Source organism: Balaenoptera borealis (genome assembly GCF_965194805.1).
Source record: "Balaenoptera borealis genome assembly, chromosome: 20".
Classification (NCBI taxonomy): domain Eukaryota; kingdom Metazoa; phylum Chordata; class Mammalia; order Artiodactyla; family Balaenopteridae; genus Balaenoptera; species Balaenoptera borealis.
In genome coordinates, this window is record NC_138879.1 from 5,681,821 (window position 1) to 5,697,675 (window position 15,855).

Genomic DNA, 15,855 nt, shown 5'->3' on the forward strand with positions numbered 1-15,855 from the left:
TTTACGTATTCCTTGACTGTCCGAACTGAGCAATGTTTTCTAAGTCTGAGATGTAGGCTCTGGAGGAATAACGGTAACAAGTTTATCTGGGGATCCAAGGGTCTGAGAGACCTTCTCTCTGGAAATACAAATATATAACAAAGAGAGAGGACGGTTATCAGGGCGGGTGCTGACTTCATACAGTCTGACTGCAATCTGGTGGTTCTCCTGTCACAGAGGACAGAGTACTTTGAACAGGACATCTACATACTAAGAGGTAGTATGGCAATTAATTTCAGTGCAAGACTGAATCAAGCTTTCTATGTTTTGGAAAAAAACTTAGGTTTTTTCATGGAAAGTAGATACTCTTTACTAGTTTATTGAATTTAAAAAATTGAAGATCCCGCAAAATGAAAAGGCCTTTTTACAGAAAGTAGAATTTCTAAGTGACAGATCTGGAAATCAGTCTGACTTGGACAAACTATGGATTCAACACGCAGATGAGATTTCCTCCTACTGTTGACTTGCCCTGGATTTGATAACCCACCCTCAAAAGAATCCTATAAAAAACTGCTTCAAAGCCCCTTTGAAATCGCAATAGTGCAGCAAAACCACAAGTAAACAACGGCCTGTTAACCTGTTATTTCAAATATAGACTGAAAAGCCAACAGGCATCTTTTTGTGCAATTATTTTTTAAAACATCGTTAAGTTGAAATATCAAATCTGCGCAGCGCGGTCCCTTCACAGAAGGCAAGAAAGTGCCGGCACATCATGTGGGAGGCCGTCCTCGGTGCTGCAGGCTGTGAAAGTGGGCCTCCTTCAGGGTCTGGTTGATGTGGAGGTACGGGCTTTGGCACAGCGCGGACGGCGCGGGCGCGGGCTGCGGGCCGTGGGGGCTGGACCGGGCGGCGGGGTGGCTTGAGCTGCTCTCCGGCCCGCTGGCCCGGTCCGGGCTGTTGATGCTGCTGCCGCTGCCGCTGCTACCGCCACTGTCACTGCTTGAAGACTGGAAAGGGGGGAAAAGACACGGCGTCACAGTTAGGCTGTTCGGGGTCTTAGGAGCTTAACGGGGGTTTAACTTCAAATACCCTCTTTAGGACTGTTTTTCCTATTCAGTTTGAGGAGGATCAGCATGAAAACATACGCTGGGTTTTAGAGTTTACAAAGCATATTCACTAAGATATTTCGTTCCGTCCTCACACCTACCCTGTGAAGTCCAGTGGGGTGATGACCCAACACACACCCCCAGGAAGAGGCAGGGTCCGGACTCCAGCATGGGCCCTCCGACCGCAAATCCCTTCCACTACATTTTTTTTTTGGAATTCCTTTATTTTTATTATTTATTTATTTATTTATTTATTTTTGGCTGTGTTGGGTCTTCGTTTCTGCGCAAGGGCTTTCTCTAGTTGCGGCGAGCGGGGGCCACTCTTCATCGCGGTGCGCGGGCCTCTCACTATCGCGGCCTCTCCCATTGCGGAGCACAGGCTCCAGACGCGCAGGCTCAGTAGCTGTGGCTCACGGGCCTAGTTGCTCCGTGGCATGTGGGATCTTCCCAGACCAGGACTCGAACCCGTGTCCCCTGCATTGGCAGGCAGATTCTCAACCACTGCGCCACCAGGGAAGCCCCCACTACATCTTAATTCCTTTACGCATCTTCCCTGCTTGCTTTTACCACGCATTCCAATCATTTCCAATAATCACAGAAGGGAGTTCTCAGCCTCCAAAGGGAAGCATCAGTCATTGGTACAGGGTATGAAACAGGTGTCCTCATAAGAAGTAAGGTGGCTTCTGGGCACAAGTGAAAATTTTGACAACTTTGTGGTTATCACCTGATGGGCACAAAACTGTATTCTCTGAAGGCAGAACACATATCCTGAAAGACTTTTTAATTGAAGTATAGTTGCCGTACCATATAAGTTACAGGTGTGCGATATACTGATTCACAATTTCTAAAGGTTATATCTCATTTATAGTTATTATAAAATATTGGCTATACTCCCTGTGTTGAACAGTATATCCTTGTAGCTTATTTTATACCTAGTAGTTTGTACTGTCCTGAAAGACTTGAATATACTTCTTGTAGAGTTACATTAGCATTTTTGCAGTTCGGTATGTGTATGCATGTGCATATGTGCACACATGTGCCTAATTTTCTGTTTAATATCCCTAATGTTACTTGGTGTCTTAGTCATCTTGAAGAAGCTACTCAGAGTTCCCTGGTAAGAGTCACTCTCAGAAATCGCCTTCCTTCCGATGCTAGGATCTTCAAAGGGAAGGCAATGGTAAGGATGGATCCTTTTCCGAATTACAGTATTTGACTATTTCTAATGAATGGTAACCCCAATAACTTGATTAACAGCACCCTTCTCTATTTACAACTCAACACAATATTGTGCTGGAAGGAATCAATGCATGAGACACTTAGAATTCTAGAGGCTAATGATCTGGTGTATAACTTTTTAAAATCTTACCCTTTGATACTTCTCCATTTATATTCCCTTATACAAAAACACTAGTTTTGAAATGCCTGCTTACGACCGTGTGAAATCTACATGTAAGGAAAAAGACTGGCAAGAAACAGATCATAGTAGTTAGGTTAAAATGGAGGGATTATAGTTGGTGATTTTTTCTACCCTTTACTGCAACTTTTTGCAATGTGGTTATTATCTATTTTCATTATAAAAGTAAATGTATAAATACAATGTTGTTTCCAGATGGATACTTTAAAGGCGATTTTTAAAATACTAGTTCTATCCATTTTTTGATCAAAAGTTATACCTAACAATATGTACACAAATAAACTTATCTAAAATGGCAAAGAAAGCAATGTTCACAAAAGGCATCCAGTCTTAACATTTAAACCAAGAATTATCATGGTCCATAGGTCATTTGGAGGCACTTACACTTAAGAGGTCACTTAGCCCACTGCCTGTAGGTAGTAGGAGACAACCTATCTATCTTCTTAAAAAAATAATTCATGAAAGCATTATAATGGGCTGAATAAGGTCAGATGGCAGGGTTAACAGCAGCAGCAATTACATTTACTTGAAGACTTAAGTCAAAGCCAATTCAAAAACAAAAATTGTGTTCCATGAAAGTCTCCCCCAGCCTAGCGCAGAATCAGCTAGAACTGCCGCTGACACAGCCGGCGAGGCCGTAACTCGGTGACGAGCAGCCACTACACTGGGTAAGAGGCCCACCGCACAGAGCTCTCTGTCTCCTCTTAGTCTGTTGTCTTTACTGTTTCTCGTTACAGGTACTGTCTGAGAATTCAGGCAAGAACTAGAATCAGTTTCTAGTAAGTCACGTTTCCATCTCAAATTATATTTATTTCACACTGTAACAGCAAAGGTGACACTATTCTGAGAAAAGATAAAAATTCTTTAACATAAACAGGTTAAAAAAGATTGCTGTACAATAACTGTTAAAAAAAGGAGAGAGAGGGAGACAAATACACCTGCAATTTCTAGTCCATTTTAAGTATCTTGTAACTCAGATTTTTAGACACGTATAACAATGTTTAGTGTGGCCCTGTTTATAATAGCTAAAAATGGGAAACAACCTAAATGTCTAAAAATAGGGAAACTGGGACTTCCCTAGTGGCGCAGTGGTTAAAAATCCACCTGCCAATGCAGGGGACAGGGGTTCGAGCCCTGGTCCAGGAAGATCCCACATGCCACAGAGCAACTAAGCCCATGCGCCACAACCACTGAGGCCTGTGCTCTAGAGCCCACGAGCCACAACTACTGAGCCTGCGTGCTGCAACTACTGAGGCCCGCGTGCCTAGAGCACATGCTCCGCAACAAGAGAAACCACCGCAATGAGAAGCCCGCGCACCGCAACGAAGAGTAGCCCCCGCTCGCCGCAACTAGTAAAAGCCCGCGCACAGCAACAAAGACCCAACGCAGCCAAAAGTAAAATAAAATAAATAAATAAATAAATAAATAAATTTTTAAAAATAATTTAAAAAATAAAATAAAAATAGGGAAACTGGTTAAACTATGGTATATGTATATAAAGTGTAATACATGAATTACAATCCATAACGATGAAATTCTATTCTGCTGGTAACAGTGAGGATAAGAGATGTACATACACCAAGGTAGAAAGAGATCTTTAACATCTTTTTTATAGGTTACAAAACAACGTATAGTACGTCCACTGGTTTTTAAAGTGTTTTCTTTAATGTATACATGTATGTACACCAAAATATTCTGGAAGGATATACATGCCAAAATATTTAGAATTTGGACCTCCTCCTTTTTAAAAAAACTTTATTTTCTATAGCTTCTACAAAAAATAGTTCTTTTGAGGGCAAAAGACAGTCATGAGTAAGAGAACCAAGGAGTGCTACTACAAAAGAGAGTAAGGTCTCCAGTCACTCGTAGCTTCAAGACTGAGACTTAAAGAAAACACTGACACTGTCAGTAAGATTTTAGGAAGGCCGTTTGCCTCCCGTGACAGCTTAAGAACCCCTAAACTGCTTCAGCTGACTCTAGCCGACGATGCTTTTAGACTAAGAAGAGAGAACCTATACAGAACCTGGGAATCTGGGTGAACGCACTTTACACTTTATTTTAATACACGTAAAACATTACAGCCTACTGTCATTAACGGTAAGAAAAATACATCTCTTTCAAAGGTGCACTGGTTCCTATTTTCATCCTACTCAGACCGGTCTTGGCATTGTCGAGCGGCTTTAGGGAATATCTCACCATCTACGGAAGGACAAGCAGCAAGCAGCAGAATAAAAGAAAGCAGTGCAGCTTGCTAAGGGTGACTGTTCTGTGAAACTTCTCTTCAGTGATGCACAGGTATATCTGGTATGTACTGGGTCACAAAATATGGCATTTCTGTGGGACCGGATCAAAAAGTTTGAAAGTTACTGAAATGGGTCTTAACGCTGTCAGCCATCAAAGTGGTCTAACTCTGTGGGATAAAGGAAAGACCATTATTTCCTTTTGACCCTAAAAGCATAAAACCAAATTTTAAGTCTCTATCAGAGCCTTAAGATGTATGAAGAAGTAAATCGTTCTGTCTTATAAAACCAAAAAACTCGAGACAGGGAAAAAATTGTATTTCCCCTGCTTAGTGGAGCTTCTCTGTATCAGATTGCTTGGGGGGCAGAGAAGAAGAGAAGGGAGAAGTATTAGAAAGAGTTTTCAGGAGCCTTGAGAGAAGGTAGAGCAGATAAAGGCAGAAGAACATGCACCATCTTTAGCAGAAAGAATATATATAAATCATGGAGCAGAGGACAGACAAGTTGAAGTTCATTTTCTTAGTCCAAAGGGCTCAAATCATACAGCAGAGGTAAAGAGCTCCTGACCCCTCAGCTAGGCCTGCCCTGAATTTTATTTTCCCAGGGTGTGAAGTCAGTTTAAGAGAGAGCCCATTTATACCCGTGGTAGAAACAAAATAGCTCTAAAGACACTTTCTACTAATAACCTTTAGAAAGTCCCCCAGGTGGGATTGTTACTGAGTCTCTGCTTCATAAAAAGAGAGCCAGAGTATATGTGTATATTTATTACCTAGAGTTGGATGCTTTCTGTTAGTTAGAAAAGCAGATCAACCGCGTATTTTATTTTCTTTCAAGCCCCAGCTTCCCCTCACATCCATCTCCCCATCCAGTGGTGCTTTTAAATTTACGTGAGCCTCAAAGGAAAAAAGAAATCTTGCTCATTGTATTACACACTCCATCCCTGGAGTCAGAATGAAGTTCATCCTAAGGCCACTGCAGAATCTGAATTAAGTGCAAGGGATGATCCTAGCCAAGTCTATCAGAGCTTCTAATGTAAAACTCTGTGCTTCCAAAGTGCCCAGTGATTTAAGAGAGCTCCAGGTCTGCTAATACCAGTGAGACCATAAGACCCCAAATGCATTCAGTGGGCTAATTAAAACCACTTTCTAAATATGCGAGGGAAGAAAAATACAGGTGGTCACTTTTCTGTGTCAGTGAGTAAATGGCATATCCTTACAAGATAAAATTGGACCACGTCATCTGTTTGAAGTTTCTGCCTAAAAACATGTATGTATTCTCATTACTAAACATAACTTTCAGGTTCAATATGAAACTGCCTGGGGTAGCTTTCCTTGCTGTGAGTTGATGCAACACATTACCAATATTTCGAGGACTTGAACTGTGAGCAAGGTTTCTAAAGAGGACACTACAAATCAGGTTAACTTTCGAAAGGACTGTTCCTGCATTTGAATGGCTCTTTTGAGAAGTTAATTTCAGAGTTAATTTGCTACCGGGTTTTAAACACACAACCTTAACACCTTACCCCAGAATCTGCCAAAACAGTTTTGTCTGTTAGGCTGGTCCTACTACTAGGACAGATTAATGATGAGAATGAACAAAAACAAAGAGTGTTAAAATACCTTCTTTAAAAATTATGCTAACTATTCCCAGGGTCATCTAAATTCAGTGCTTTAAAAAAAAAAAATCACCTAATATACTGCCAATTCTTATCAGTTAAAACAAATGGATTTATAGAATCCTAGTTTTAATGATACATGGATTCCCCTGGTTCTGTAATGTTTTTATCTGTCATGCCTCTACACCCCAACTAAGAATACCCTTGGGATTTTAGGGTTATGCCATCAAAGATTTTCCCTTCTAGTAGAGACAAGAAAAAAGACAGAGGCTGTTCCAATTAAGCCACCTCTGTTTTATTTCCACATCTTCTCGCTCTCTACTTGCTGTTACTTCATAGTGATCTAAAAAATCAAAACGGTCTTGGTAAGTTAAAGGTATTTTTAAAAAGTTGGGATCTTCATATTTTAAAAAGGTACTGCTTTTGTTCACTCAGGTAGCAGTACTTCTTATAAGGCATATACCTGCATACCAGAAGCCAGATTTACTGGAAGTGTCTAATGTAATTTGTAGATAAAGATATTCAAGCTGAAAATAAAGAGCATTATTCCTACAAGTAAAGCTACAATTCAAACCAAAATGGCCAGACTAAGAAAATGGATTTAAATAAGTTAAATCTAGCTAGTTTTTACCCATCCAGTACCTGTCTGAGGTCAGGGAATGGAGCTACCTTTGTAAAGGACCCAACAGGAAGATGCAGAGTGACAAATCACTTCACTCCTTGCTCACCAGAGAGAAAAATGAACCTGCCTTAGACATTAACTACCAGGAATCATCTAGAATGGCTTTCAAAAAACATTTTTAGGGCTTCCCTGGTGGCGCAGTGGTTGAAAATCTGCCTGCCAATGCAGGGGGACACAGGTTCGAGCCCTGGTCTGGGAGGATCCCACATGCCACGGACCGACTAGGCCCGTGAGCCACAATTACTGAGCCTGCGCATCTGGAGTCTGTGCTCCGCAACAAGAGAGGCCCGCGCACCGCGATGAAGAGTGGCCCCCACTTGCCACAACTAGAGAAAGCTCTCACACAGAAACGAAGACCCAACACAGCCATAAATTAAATAAATAAATAAATAAATAAAAACTTTTTCATTCCTATACCTGTATATTATATCTCAATTTAAAAACCAGTATCCTAAGGCTCACAAGGCATTAAATCTGAGTCACTGGAGTTAAAATTCAATATCTTCAATGCAAACACAGATTCGAGTTTTGAAAAAAACCACTAGACCCCAATTTCCTTACTTCTTATAGCTACAAATCTAAAATTGCTGTCCAGCTAATACCATGTCATAGCATCTACTCAGAAAAATATTTTCCAGCTAAAAGACAGAGGGAGGAAAATTATTCTTCTCTGTTCCTATGATTCAAGAGAAGTCTAGAACCTAGTGGCCCTGGGTGTATTTAGCAAAGTCCCTCAAACTTCCGATCTGTCTTCTGGGAGGCGGCGCACGCCGTGGGCAGGAGCCAGCCGCTCACACTCAGACTCTGGGGCTCCCCAATCCGCCTCTCACCAGCTATGTATCTTTGGGCAAGAGACTTTATTGTTCTGTGCCCCAATTTTTCCATTTGAAAAGTAGAGATCACAATAACCACCAAACTGACAGGAAGAAAATGTACAAGTAGATTCAAAGTTTCTCTTTACATAACTAATCTGGCAAGTCGGTTCACATTCTTCAGCTTCCTAGAATCTAGGAAAAAAAAGAGGCCCATACTATCTCCATTTTACAGATAAACATGACTTACTTGTGGCACAGTTCGAAACAATTCAAACACCTCGTGTCTTATTTCCCAGTACTTGCCAATGTTATCACATTTAGGAGAAAAAGATGAGTTCTGGAAATTAATTATAAATAACAGTTTTAAATCTCTCTTACAACGAAAACAAACTTCCAAATGAAAGTTCTTTATGTTACAAGAAAAAAATTCTAAACTTAAGTATCTCAAGAAAGACACAGGAGGGGCTTCCCTGGTGGGGCAGTGGTTAAGAATCCGCCTGCCAATGCAGGGGACATGGGTTCGAGCCCTGGTCTGGGAAGACCCCACATGCCGTGGAGCAACTAAGCCCGTGCGCCACAACTATTGAGCCTGCGCTCTACAGCCCGCAAGCCACAACTAGTGAGCCTGCGTGCTGCAACTACTGAGGCCCGTGCGCCTAGAGCCTGTGCTCCGCAACAAGACAAGCCCCTGCAATGAGAAGCCTGCACACCACAACGAAGAGTGGCCCCCGCTCCTGCAACTAGAGAAAGCCCACACGCAGCAACGAAGACCCAACACAGCCAAAAATAAATAAATTAAATAAATAAATTTAAAAAAAATAATAATAAAATAAATAGATAAAGACACAGGAAATGGCTTCTCTTAACTTAGTCTCTTAAGGAAACTTACCCCGTTGGCCCTTAGAATTAAAAGATACCGTTTTCATTAACAATACACTTTGTCATGTAAATTAATAAAATTAAGAATCCACTAGTAATGACCTGTTTTATTATTTCCCCCTTTACACACAATTGTCAACAAGCAGCCAAATGTCCCTAAACTGGATATTTTTATGCTATAAACATAATGATCTACTCCAGTGGTCACGATTCAATTATTCAGTACTTAACTTTCCATTTTAAAGTTTTCCCCTGCCTTTTACTGCTCTAGTTCTCCCTGGGTTCACTCAGACTCATTACTCCAGGGGAGGGGCGGGGATAAACTGGGAGACTGGGGTTGACATAAACACACTACTATATATAAAAGGGATAACTAATAAGAATCTACTGTATAGCACAGGGAACTCTACTCAATACTCCAATGACCTATATGGGAACAGAATTTTTAAAAAGTGGATATATGTGTATGTACAACTGAATCACTTTGCTGTATAGCAGAAACTAACACAACATTGTAAATGAACTATACTCCAATAAAAATTAATTAAAAAAAAAAAGACTCATTACTCGACAGCACCAGACGCCAGTAAATGTGCGGAGGGTCGGAGGGTCGTGACCGCCCGTGAAGGATCTACTGGTGAGTTCAGATTACCATGACAGGTAAAAAGTACCTGTATTGACTGTTACTTATTACAAGGGCAATCCAGTCCATCCTTCAGACTAATGATTACAGAGTGGTTTAACCACTGAATTTCTCTGGACAAGTAAGAACCAGACATGTGAACCCACAGGTTGAATAACAATACACTGTCTTCTTCTGTGAGAAGAAGAAAGGTATTAGGGAGTGAAGGTCATTCTCTACAAACAGCAATTAAAACAAACCAAAACTATAATACTAAGGAGTATTACTCAAAATAAGAGATCAGAAATGTTTGATTTTTTAACAAATGACAATTTATACTCCTGTTCTCAAACATCAGAATTGTAGATATAGGGAAAAAAGATCAATACAAAAAAGATCTACTGTACCTTTGAACTAATGCAAACATCATATAGCAGGATTGACATACAGACACAAGTACTGAAATATTCAGGGTGATACCGTGAAAGTAATCACCACATACTCTTTTTAATGAATAGTCTTATAACTCAAAAGAATAATGGAGATTCAATTCTGTTAGTTTTATCATTAGATATTCATGGCAGCCTCTAATCTTTGGTTTTCTTCCAAAGAAAAAAGAGATTCCCTAGTTTCACCAAAAGCTCAATTACTTTTCTGTTAATCTTAAAGGAGAAAAAAAAAAAAACCCAAAGGAAAAAAAAAAAGGTGATAGGAAGATTTAAAAGGGGGGATAAAAGCTATAGAAATTTAAGTCTCCATGTAGAAGGATCTAGTCTGCACTGGTGCATCAACTGCTCCTGAATGAGTATTACCTACATGACAGTTACCGATTTTTTTCTCCCTGAGGGAATTACTTTGGATTTCTGGTAAAGACTGGATATAGGTCAAATCCTATTACTGAGAACTAATTAAAGTACAAATTACTTTGGCTGTGGAAGAACTGTGATCTATGGAATTCTGCTTTAAATGATGAGGCTAGGGCTTAGGAATCTTTGCCACCGAGGAGTTTCTCTCTTAGGGTGACAGCTGTTAAGGGTCCAATCTTTAGGTGCATAATTTAATAGCAGCACCCCTTCAGCGTCAGCTTCCTTGCCCCGCTGCAGACCAGGTGCTCGAGTGCACAGGAGGCATAGTGAAGCACCCAGGAAACCAAAGTTTGAACTTTCCCCTTTCCCCTCTCCCCCCACTCCACTCTGCTTCCCACAGGTGCTCTTTTCAGAACAACATAATGAAAACATAAACACAATTAAAAATAGGACTTCGCGTACACATACATTATATATTCCGAATGCTTGTACGGTTTCTCTTAAAAACATGGAAAGCTTATCTTTAGGAGACATGGAAGCAGCAAAATATACTTGTCTTAAGGACAATTAATGTTTAGAAACGATTAGACAATAAGCTGGCTTCTGAAATACCAAACAAGGGTTCAAAGATGGGCTTTCAAAGGTCCATAAAACTTCTAACATACAAATTCTGGGGTGCGTGTATGTATGACTACGTGCAGACATAGGCTGTTTTGCTGGGGAGAGGATGTGTAGCTTCCTCAAAAAGGCCATGACTCAAAAAAAAAAAAAAAAAAGGTTAAAAACACTGCAATCAAATAAGATCACTTTTCTTTATTTAAAAAAATTTTAATTACACGGAAGTAACTGGGTTATTAGCTCAAGCAATGAAAAGAGCAGATATTCTGGACCACACTTCCTACCTCTGTGTCCCAGGAATCGTGAAAGACAGGGTTTCTACTACTCCTTTTGGTCTGTGGGGGGAGATGGTGGTCTTCTTCACTGCCATTCCTTCTCCTTTTCCTGAAATTAAATCACAAGGAGAAAAAAAAAAAAAATCCAACAATTGACCTTCTGGACACTTCAAACTATAAACCATGACAACATATAAATTTGCCCTCTTGCCTGAAAAAAGATAAATCATCATATGATATCCCAATAGGTAAAAAAAGTTAGAAGTACACTGTCGCCAGGCACGAAGAACAAAAATATAAAATAGCAGCAGTATGGTCGAGCTTAAATTAGTAAAACTCATTTCTAAAAAAAAAGCTTGCCAATTTGAAATGCCTGCTGGGAACAAATAAGATCAGGAAGACATTAATGACTAAGCTCTCAAACTCTACCTAATTAATGTGATCTTTTCCTACATTTCCTGAAGTTACAGTTCCAAGTTACCTAATTTTACTCCTGTCCGTACGACAACATCTAAGACAGGAGTGACTGCCTTTGCCTATTTACACTTAAAATCCTTATAAAAATGGTGCTACACAGGAAGAGCACTGGAGGTTCTGGTAGCCTCTAATCTTTCATTTTCTTTCATCCCTGATTTCTCCCCAATTATCACATTAACACAAAACCTCTCTGCCCTCTAACATATTAAATTACTTTTCTGGACAATCACCGGAAAGGCTGCTCTTGGACACATTAACTTGATTCTTCTGGCTACACCACCTGGTATTATGAGAAGTTACTTCCCCAGGTTGTTACTGTGAGATTGTAGCACCAGCCACTTAAAATGTCCAGGTTTCAGGAAAAGTCACACATATTTCTCAGTCAAGTGTTCTGAGATGTACAAGAAAGACAAAATTTGTATGTTTTCTATGCAAGAATCAAGTGCTATCAGGACTTCCAAACCCCAGTTAAAAATCAGAAATAAATTAAAGGAGGTATAATTTTAAGTCAAATTACATGGAACTGTGCTGTCCAATACAGTAGCCACGAGATATATTTGTTAATTTAAATTAATTAAGATTAAATAAAATTGGAAACCCAGTTCCTTGATCACACTGGCCACACTTTCAGGGCTCAGTGGCCGGCCACCCATAGCTAGTGGCGACTGTATGGGACCACACAGATATAGGATGTTCCTACCACTGTAGAAAATTCTACTGGGCAGTGCTGGCTAGAGGCCATTTTATACAGAGCAGCACAATCTATTACAATGAACACTCTTCAGGGTTCAAGTTTCTATAGCTAGAGGGTAAAAGAGCTTTTTGGAAAGTACTGAATTTGAACATATAGTATCTTCTATACAGTTATACTTTCTATGTGAGTAGGGTGGCTTACTGTGGTAGGCCCTTAACCCTACGGCTCTGAGTTGAGGTCTGGACATCGGAGAAAATTTAAGTTATCACCCCGAGCTCAATCCTCTGTATTTGTGAATACATCTAACGTTATTAATGAACGAGTATGGATCCAGTTTAGGCTTGGAATGATAAATAATGGGTGTGCGGTTCTGATTAAGCATTAACCAACCTGCAGAGGGCTACACCGTTTACCTCATTCTAAGACTCAGTTGTTTATAAAATAAGATCTCCTTATCTTTCTCTCAGGGGATTAGATCTTATCCTGAAGTACTGGAGGCTAAAAACTAGATAAATATCGGGTTTTAATTATCATTAAATGGATGTGCTAGTTGAACCAAGAAATTGCTCAGTTCGTTCTAATATGACCACTTCCAGAGCACTGTCTGATGGAAGGCCAGCTGACGCACAAAGAGAAACTCCTCAAACGACAGCGTGCTGGTCCCCAAACTCCTCCTTTATCAGCATGCCAACAGCTGATTGTGCCTGGGCTGCTGAGTCACTCTAACCAAACTCATGAGCCTGACCAAAACTTTCCAATTTCCTCTTTTATAATAGGGGATAAGATACATCTTTCTAGCGACAAGACTATGAATGTCAAGTGGATAGGCTGGTTTTGAAGATTTCAATTAAACTCTGGGAAAGTCTCATGAAATATCCCTGCCTCATAATCAGTTGATTTCTCCAGGTACCAGAATCATCTCTTTGGCCTCCTGGGAGTCCTCTTCTTTGCAGGGCACTAGATTAAGGATGAGCCCTACCTGTTCTTCATTCTCCTTTTTCTAAGCTCTTTGCAGATTTCATCCTTGAAACATTTCTCTTTTAACAACATCATTCATAATTGTCAAAACTACAGCTTCATGCTTAACCCTATCCACACAATCAGTCAGATTGTAACTTTTCACATTAATGCCATAGACCAGGTTACAATTTGAGCAGCTACCCTAAAACTGATTACATTCTCCCTAGCCATCTAGTTACAGATTATTGTTTAGCATCTGTTACTTCTAAGGATGGCCGAAATACATCACTTTTCCTCATTTCACTTCTCTCCAATATTCCTGTCATCTCCTAGAGACCAAGCATAGAAGAAATCCTAGAGTACAGAGACTAGTGGTTTTCAATTTTTTTTAAAAAAAGTAACAGAACTCTTTCGTCCTACCAAAAAAAAAAAAAAAAAAAAAAAATCCCTCTATTTCCATAAGAGATAAAGGATCTGTTTTAAAGTAGAAGCCTCCCTCCCACAAACCCACCCCTCTTGCAGTTTGAAAAACCACCGTCTTAGACCAACCCTTCATCTTAAAATTGAGGAAACAGATCCAGAGACCAGAACTGACTTGGAGATGCTAAGACAGCTGGAGCTGCTCCATCATACTCCACGACACACGGGTGCAGAGAAACGCCTGCCAAATCAAATGCCTTCTTTTATAGTAAAGAAGTTACCATGTTGAGATTGTGTGAACTAGATAAAAGGAATCTGTTACTAGTATAAACACATTCAGATTACCCGTGTACAGCACAGAATAAAAGAAATATTTTGCTAAGAAATATTTCGACTTTTTCAGATATGTGAGACATCCCAAGGAACTACTGGAAGTACAAACTGGGTTTGGGAAGGAAAAAAATGGCAGTTAGATCAGGCTTACTGTACCTAAGGATCCTGTGACTAACTCCAGTAGCAAGTTGGTACACCTGGCCCCTAATTTCAAATTTAGTCCACTCTTCTTTAATATACAAGTAGAGGCTTTATGCCCCACTCACTGCATGACCCAAGTCAATATGCAGAAGTTTGGAGAACCCTAGATTCTCGCTATTGGCCCAAATAACTTCAGGGTGCTTACGAGAATCTCAGTGCCATGAATTTACCATGCTCCAGAGTAGGGTCCTTGTGGAAAGACTGTCAATTACATTCAAAGCCAATGGAAACACAGAAAGACAAGAAAAGATCCAGCATAATCTACCAAGGCAGTCCTATCTTATTCACTTAAGCCTCACTGAGATTTTACAGAATAAAGGAAAAGAGCAGTGAACCTAGAAAGACCCACTGAGCTCTCTAAATCTCTTTCCTCATCACAAATATGAAAGATTGAACTTGCTGATCTACAGTTTTCAGTTCAAACTCCACGATGAGGGATTTTTCTAATTTCGAATAAAGCCGATCCTCTTCATTCTGGGTTACAATCCCAACTTTCTCCTCCCCACCTGTTTACAGGGGGAAATAAGGGGAAAAAAAGAAAAAGAAAAATCGCAGCTCGGTCCGGACTGTCCTAAGTCCGTGTCAACGAATCATAACATCGCCTAAATTAAGACCCGGGCCTAGGCTCGGAGAAAAAGTAGTGCATCACGATATAATCCTACCTCCCGCCTTCCGAGTCAAACGGCTCCGCATCCAAACAGTTTAGAATCCTGCCTGTTCTTAATGCTACAGCCGAGAGAGAATCCACAAGCCACTTTGGTCCTCGGCCCTTCTGTGTTCACAATGGCCCAGGACACAAGTTCTTCGGTCTAACCTAACCCTTTCCTGCTGCGGGGTTAAGCCCAAGCCTTCTTTCTGACCTTGGGGAGACCAGCTCCCCGCCCCGTCCTCTCACAGACGCCCTAGGGGCTCCTCTCGAAGATCAGACATTCCTCCCATCCCCCTACCCTCCTAAATTTAGGACGGGGAAGCTTTAGGGCCATCGTCTCTCTTCCGGGACCGATCAGACTTCATTCCAAATAGGGAAAGATAGGGGGGAAAAGATGGGGCCGAGAGAAACCTGGGCCCTGGGGAGTCACTCCTTCAGCGCCCCCAGGGACCAGGTACCCGATCACCCGCGCATCCCTCTCCCCTCCTCCCCCCGGACTGCAAAGCACCCAGATGGAGACCTGCCGGGCCCACGCTTGCTCGGACCCCGCGTCACGCGCCCCCTCGGCTCCAACCCCCAAGACACAGCAACCGGCGAGGGGCTGGAAAGGTGGAGGGTCCCCTGCGGTCTCACCTGGGGCGGAGGCGCTCGCTCATGTTAACTGATGGAGGCGAGCGACGCGGCGCCGCTCCACGAAGAGAGAGAACAGAGGGTGTTGTGTTCCGGCGGCCGCCACGCCCACACCCTCGGGCCTTGGGTCTCACCGCGGCTCCGGTGGAAGCGGCCGGCGGTGAGTACCCCTCTGTGGGACCCGTACCACCTCTACTTCCGGCGTCTGCTCCGCGCCCCCCCATGTCGCAGCCGCCGTGGTACCGCCCACCCGCGGCTGCGCAGTGGCGTGACCCCGGCCGCGCCGACCGGTAACCCCGCCCACAGGAAGAGGCGGGCTCGGAGCGACCAGGAGCTTCTGGGAGAGAGGACCTCGTTCGAGGTCGCCCGAGCTTTCGCCTGTTCGCAGCCGAGAGGGGATAGGTTAAGAGTCAAGCCAGGTTTAAATTAAATTAAACTAT

The 15,855-nt window shown here is 41.7% G+C and overlaps 1 protein-coding gene and 1 long non-coding RNA gene across 4 annotated transcripts; one reads left to right on the forward strand and one right to left on the reverse strand.

The window, feature by feature from the left end:
* Positions 1-342: 342 nt before the first annotated feature.
* On the reverse strand, positions 343-15,764 carry VCF1 (VCP nuclear cofactor family member 1). 3 transcript variants are annotated; one of them, XM_082372235.1, is made up of 4 exons: positions 15,419-15,764; positions 11,061-11,160; positions 8,099-8,188; positions 343-986 (listed from the first exon to the last, which is right to left on the reverse strand). In XM_082372235.1, exons 1-4 carry the CDS (start codon positions 15,637-15,639, stop codon positions 750-752), a joined length of 648 nt encoding a protein of 215 aa, XP_082228361.1. In that variant the 5' UTR covers positions 15,640-15,764; the 3' UTR covers positions 343-749. The 3 variants fall into 3 exon arrangements, with proteins under 3 accessions (XP_082228361.1, XP_082228362.1, XP_082228363.1); XM_082372236.1 differs by lacking the exon at positions 8,099-8,188 and having other exon boundaries at positions 15,419-15,717; XM_082372237.1 differs by lacking the exons at positions 8,099-8,188; positions 11,061-11,160.
* LOC309619194 lies at positions 993-7,442 on the forward strand. Its single transcript, XR_014238816.1, has 3 exons — positions 993-2,262; positions 3,237-3,278; positions 4,623-7,442. It is a non-coding gene; the product is annotated as an uncharacterized lncRNA (long non-coding RNA).
* Positions 15,765-15,855: the final 91 nt, after the last annotated feature.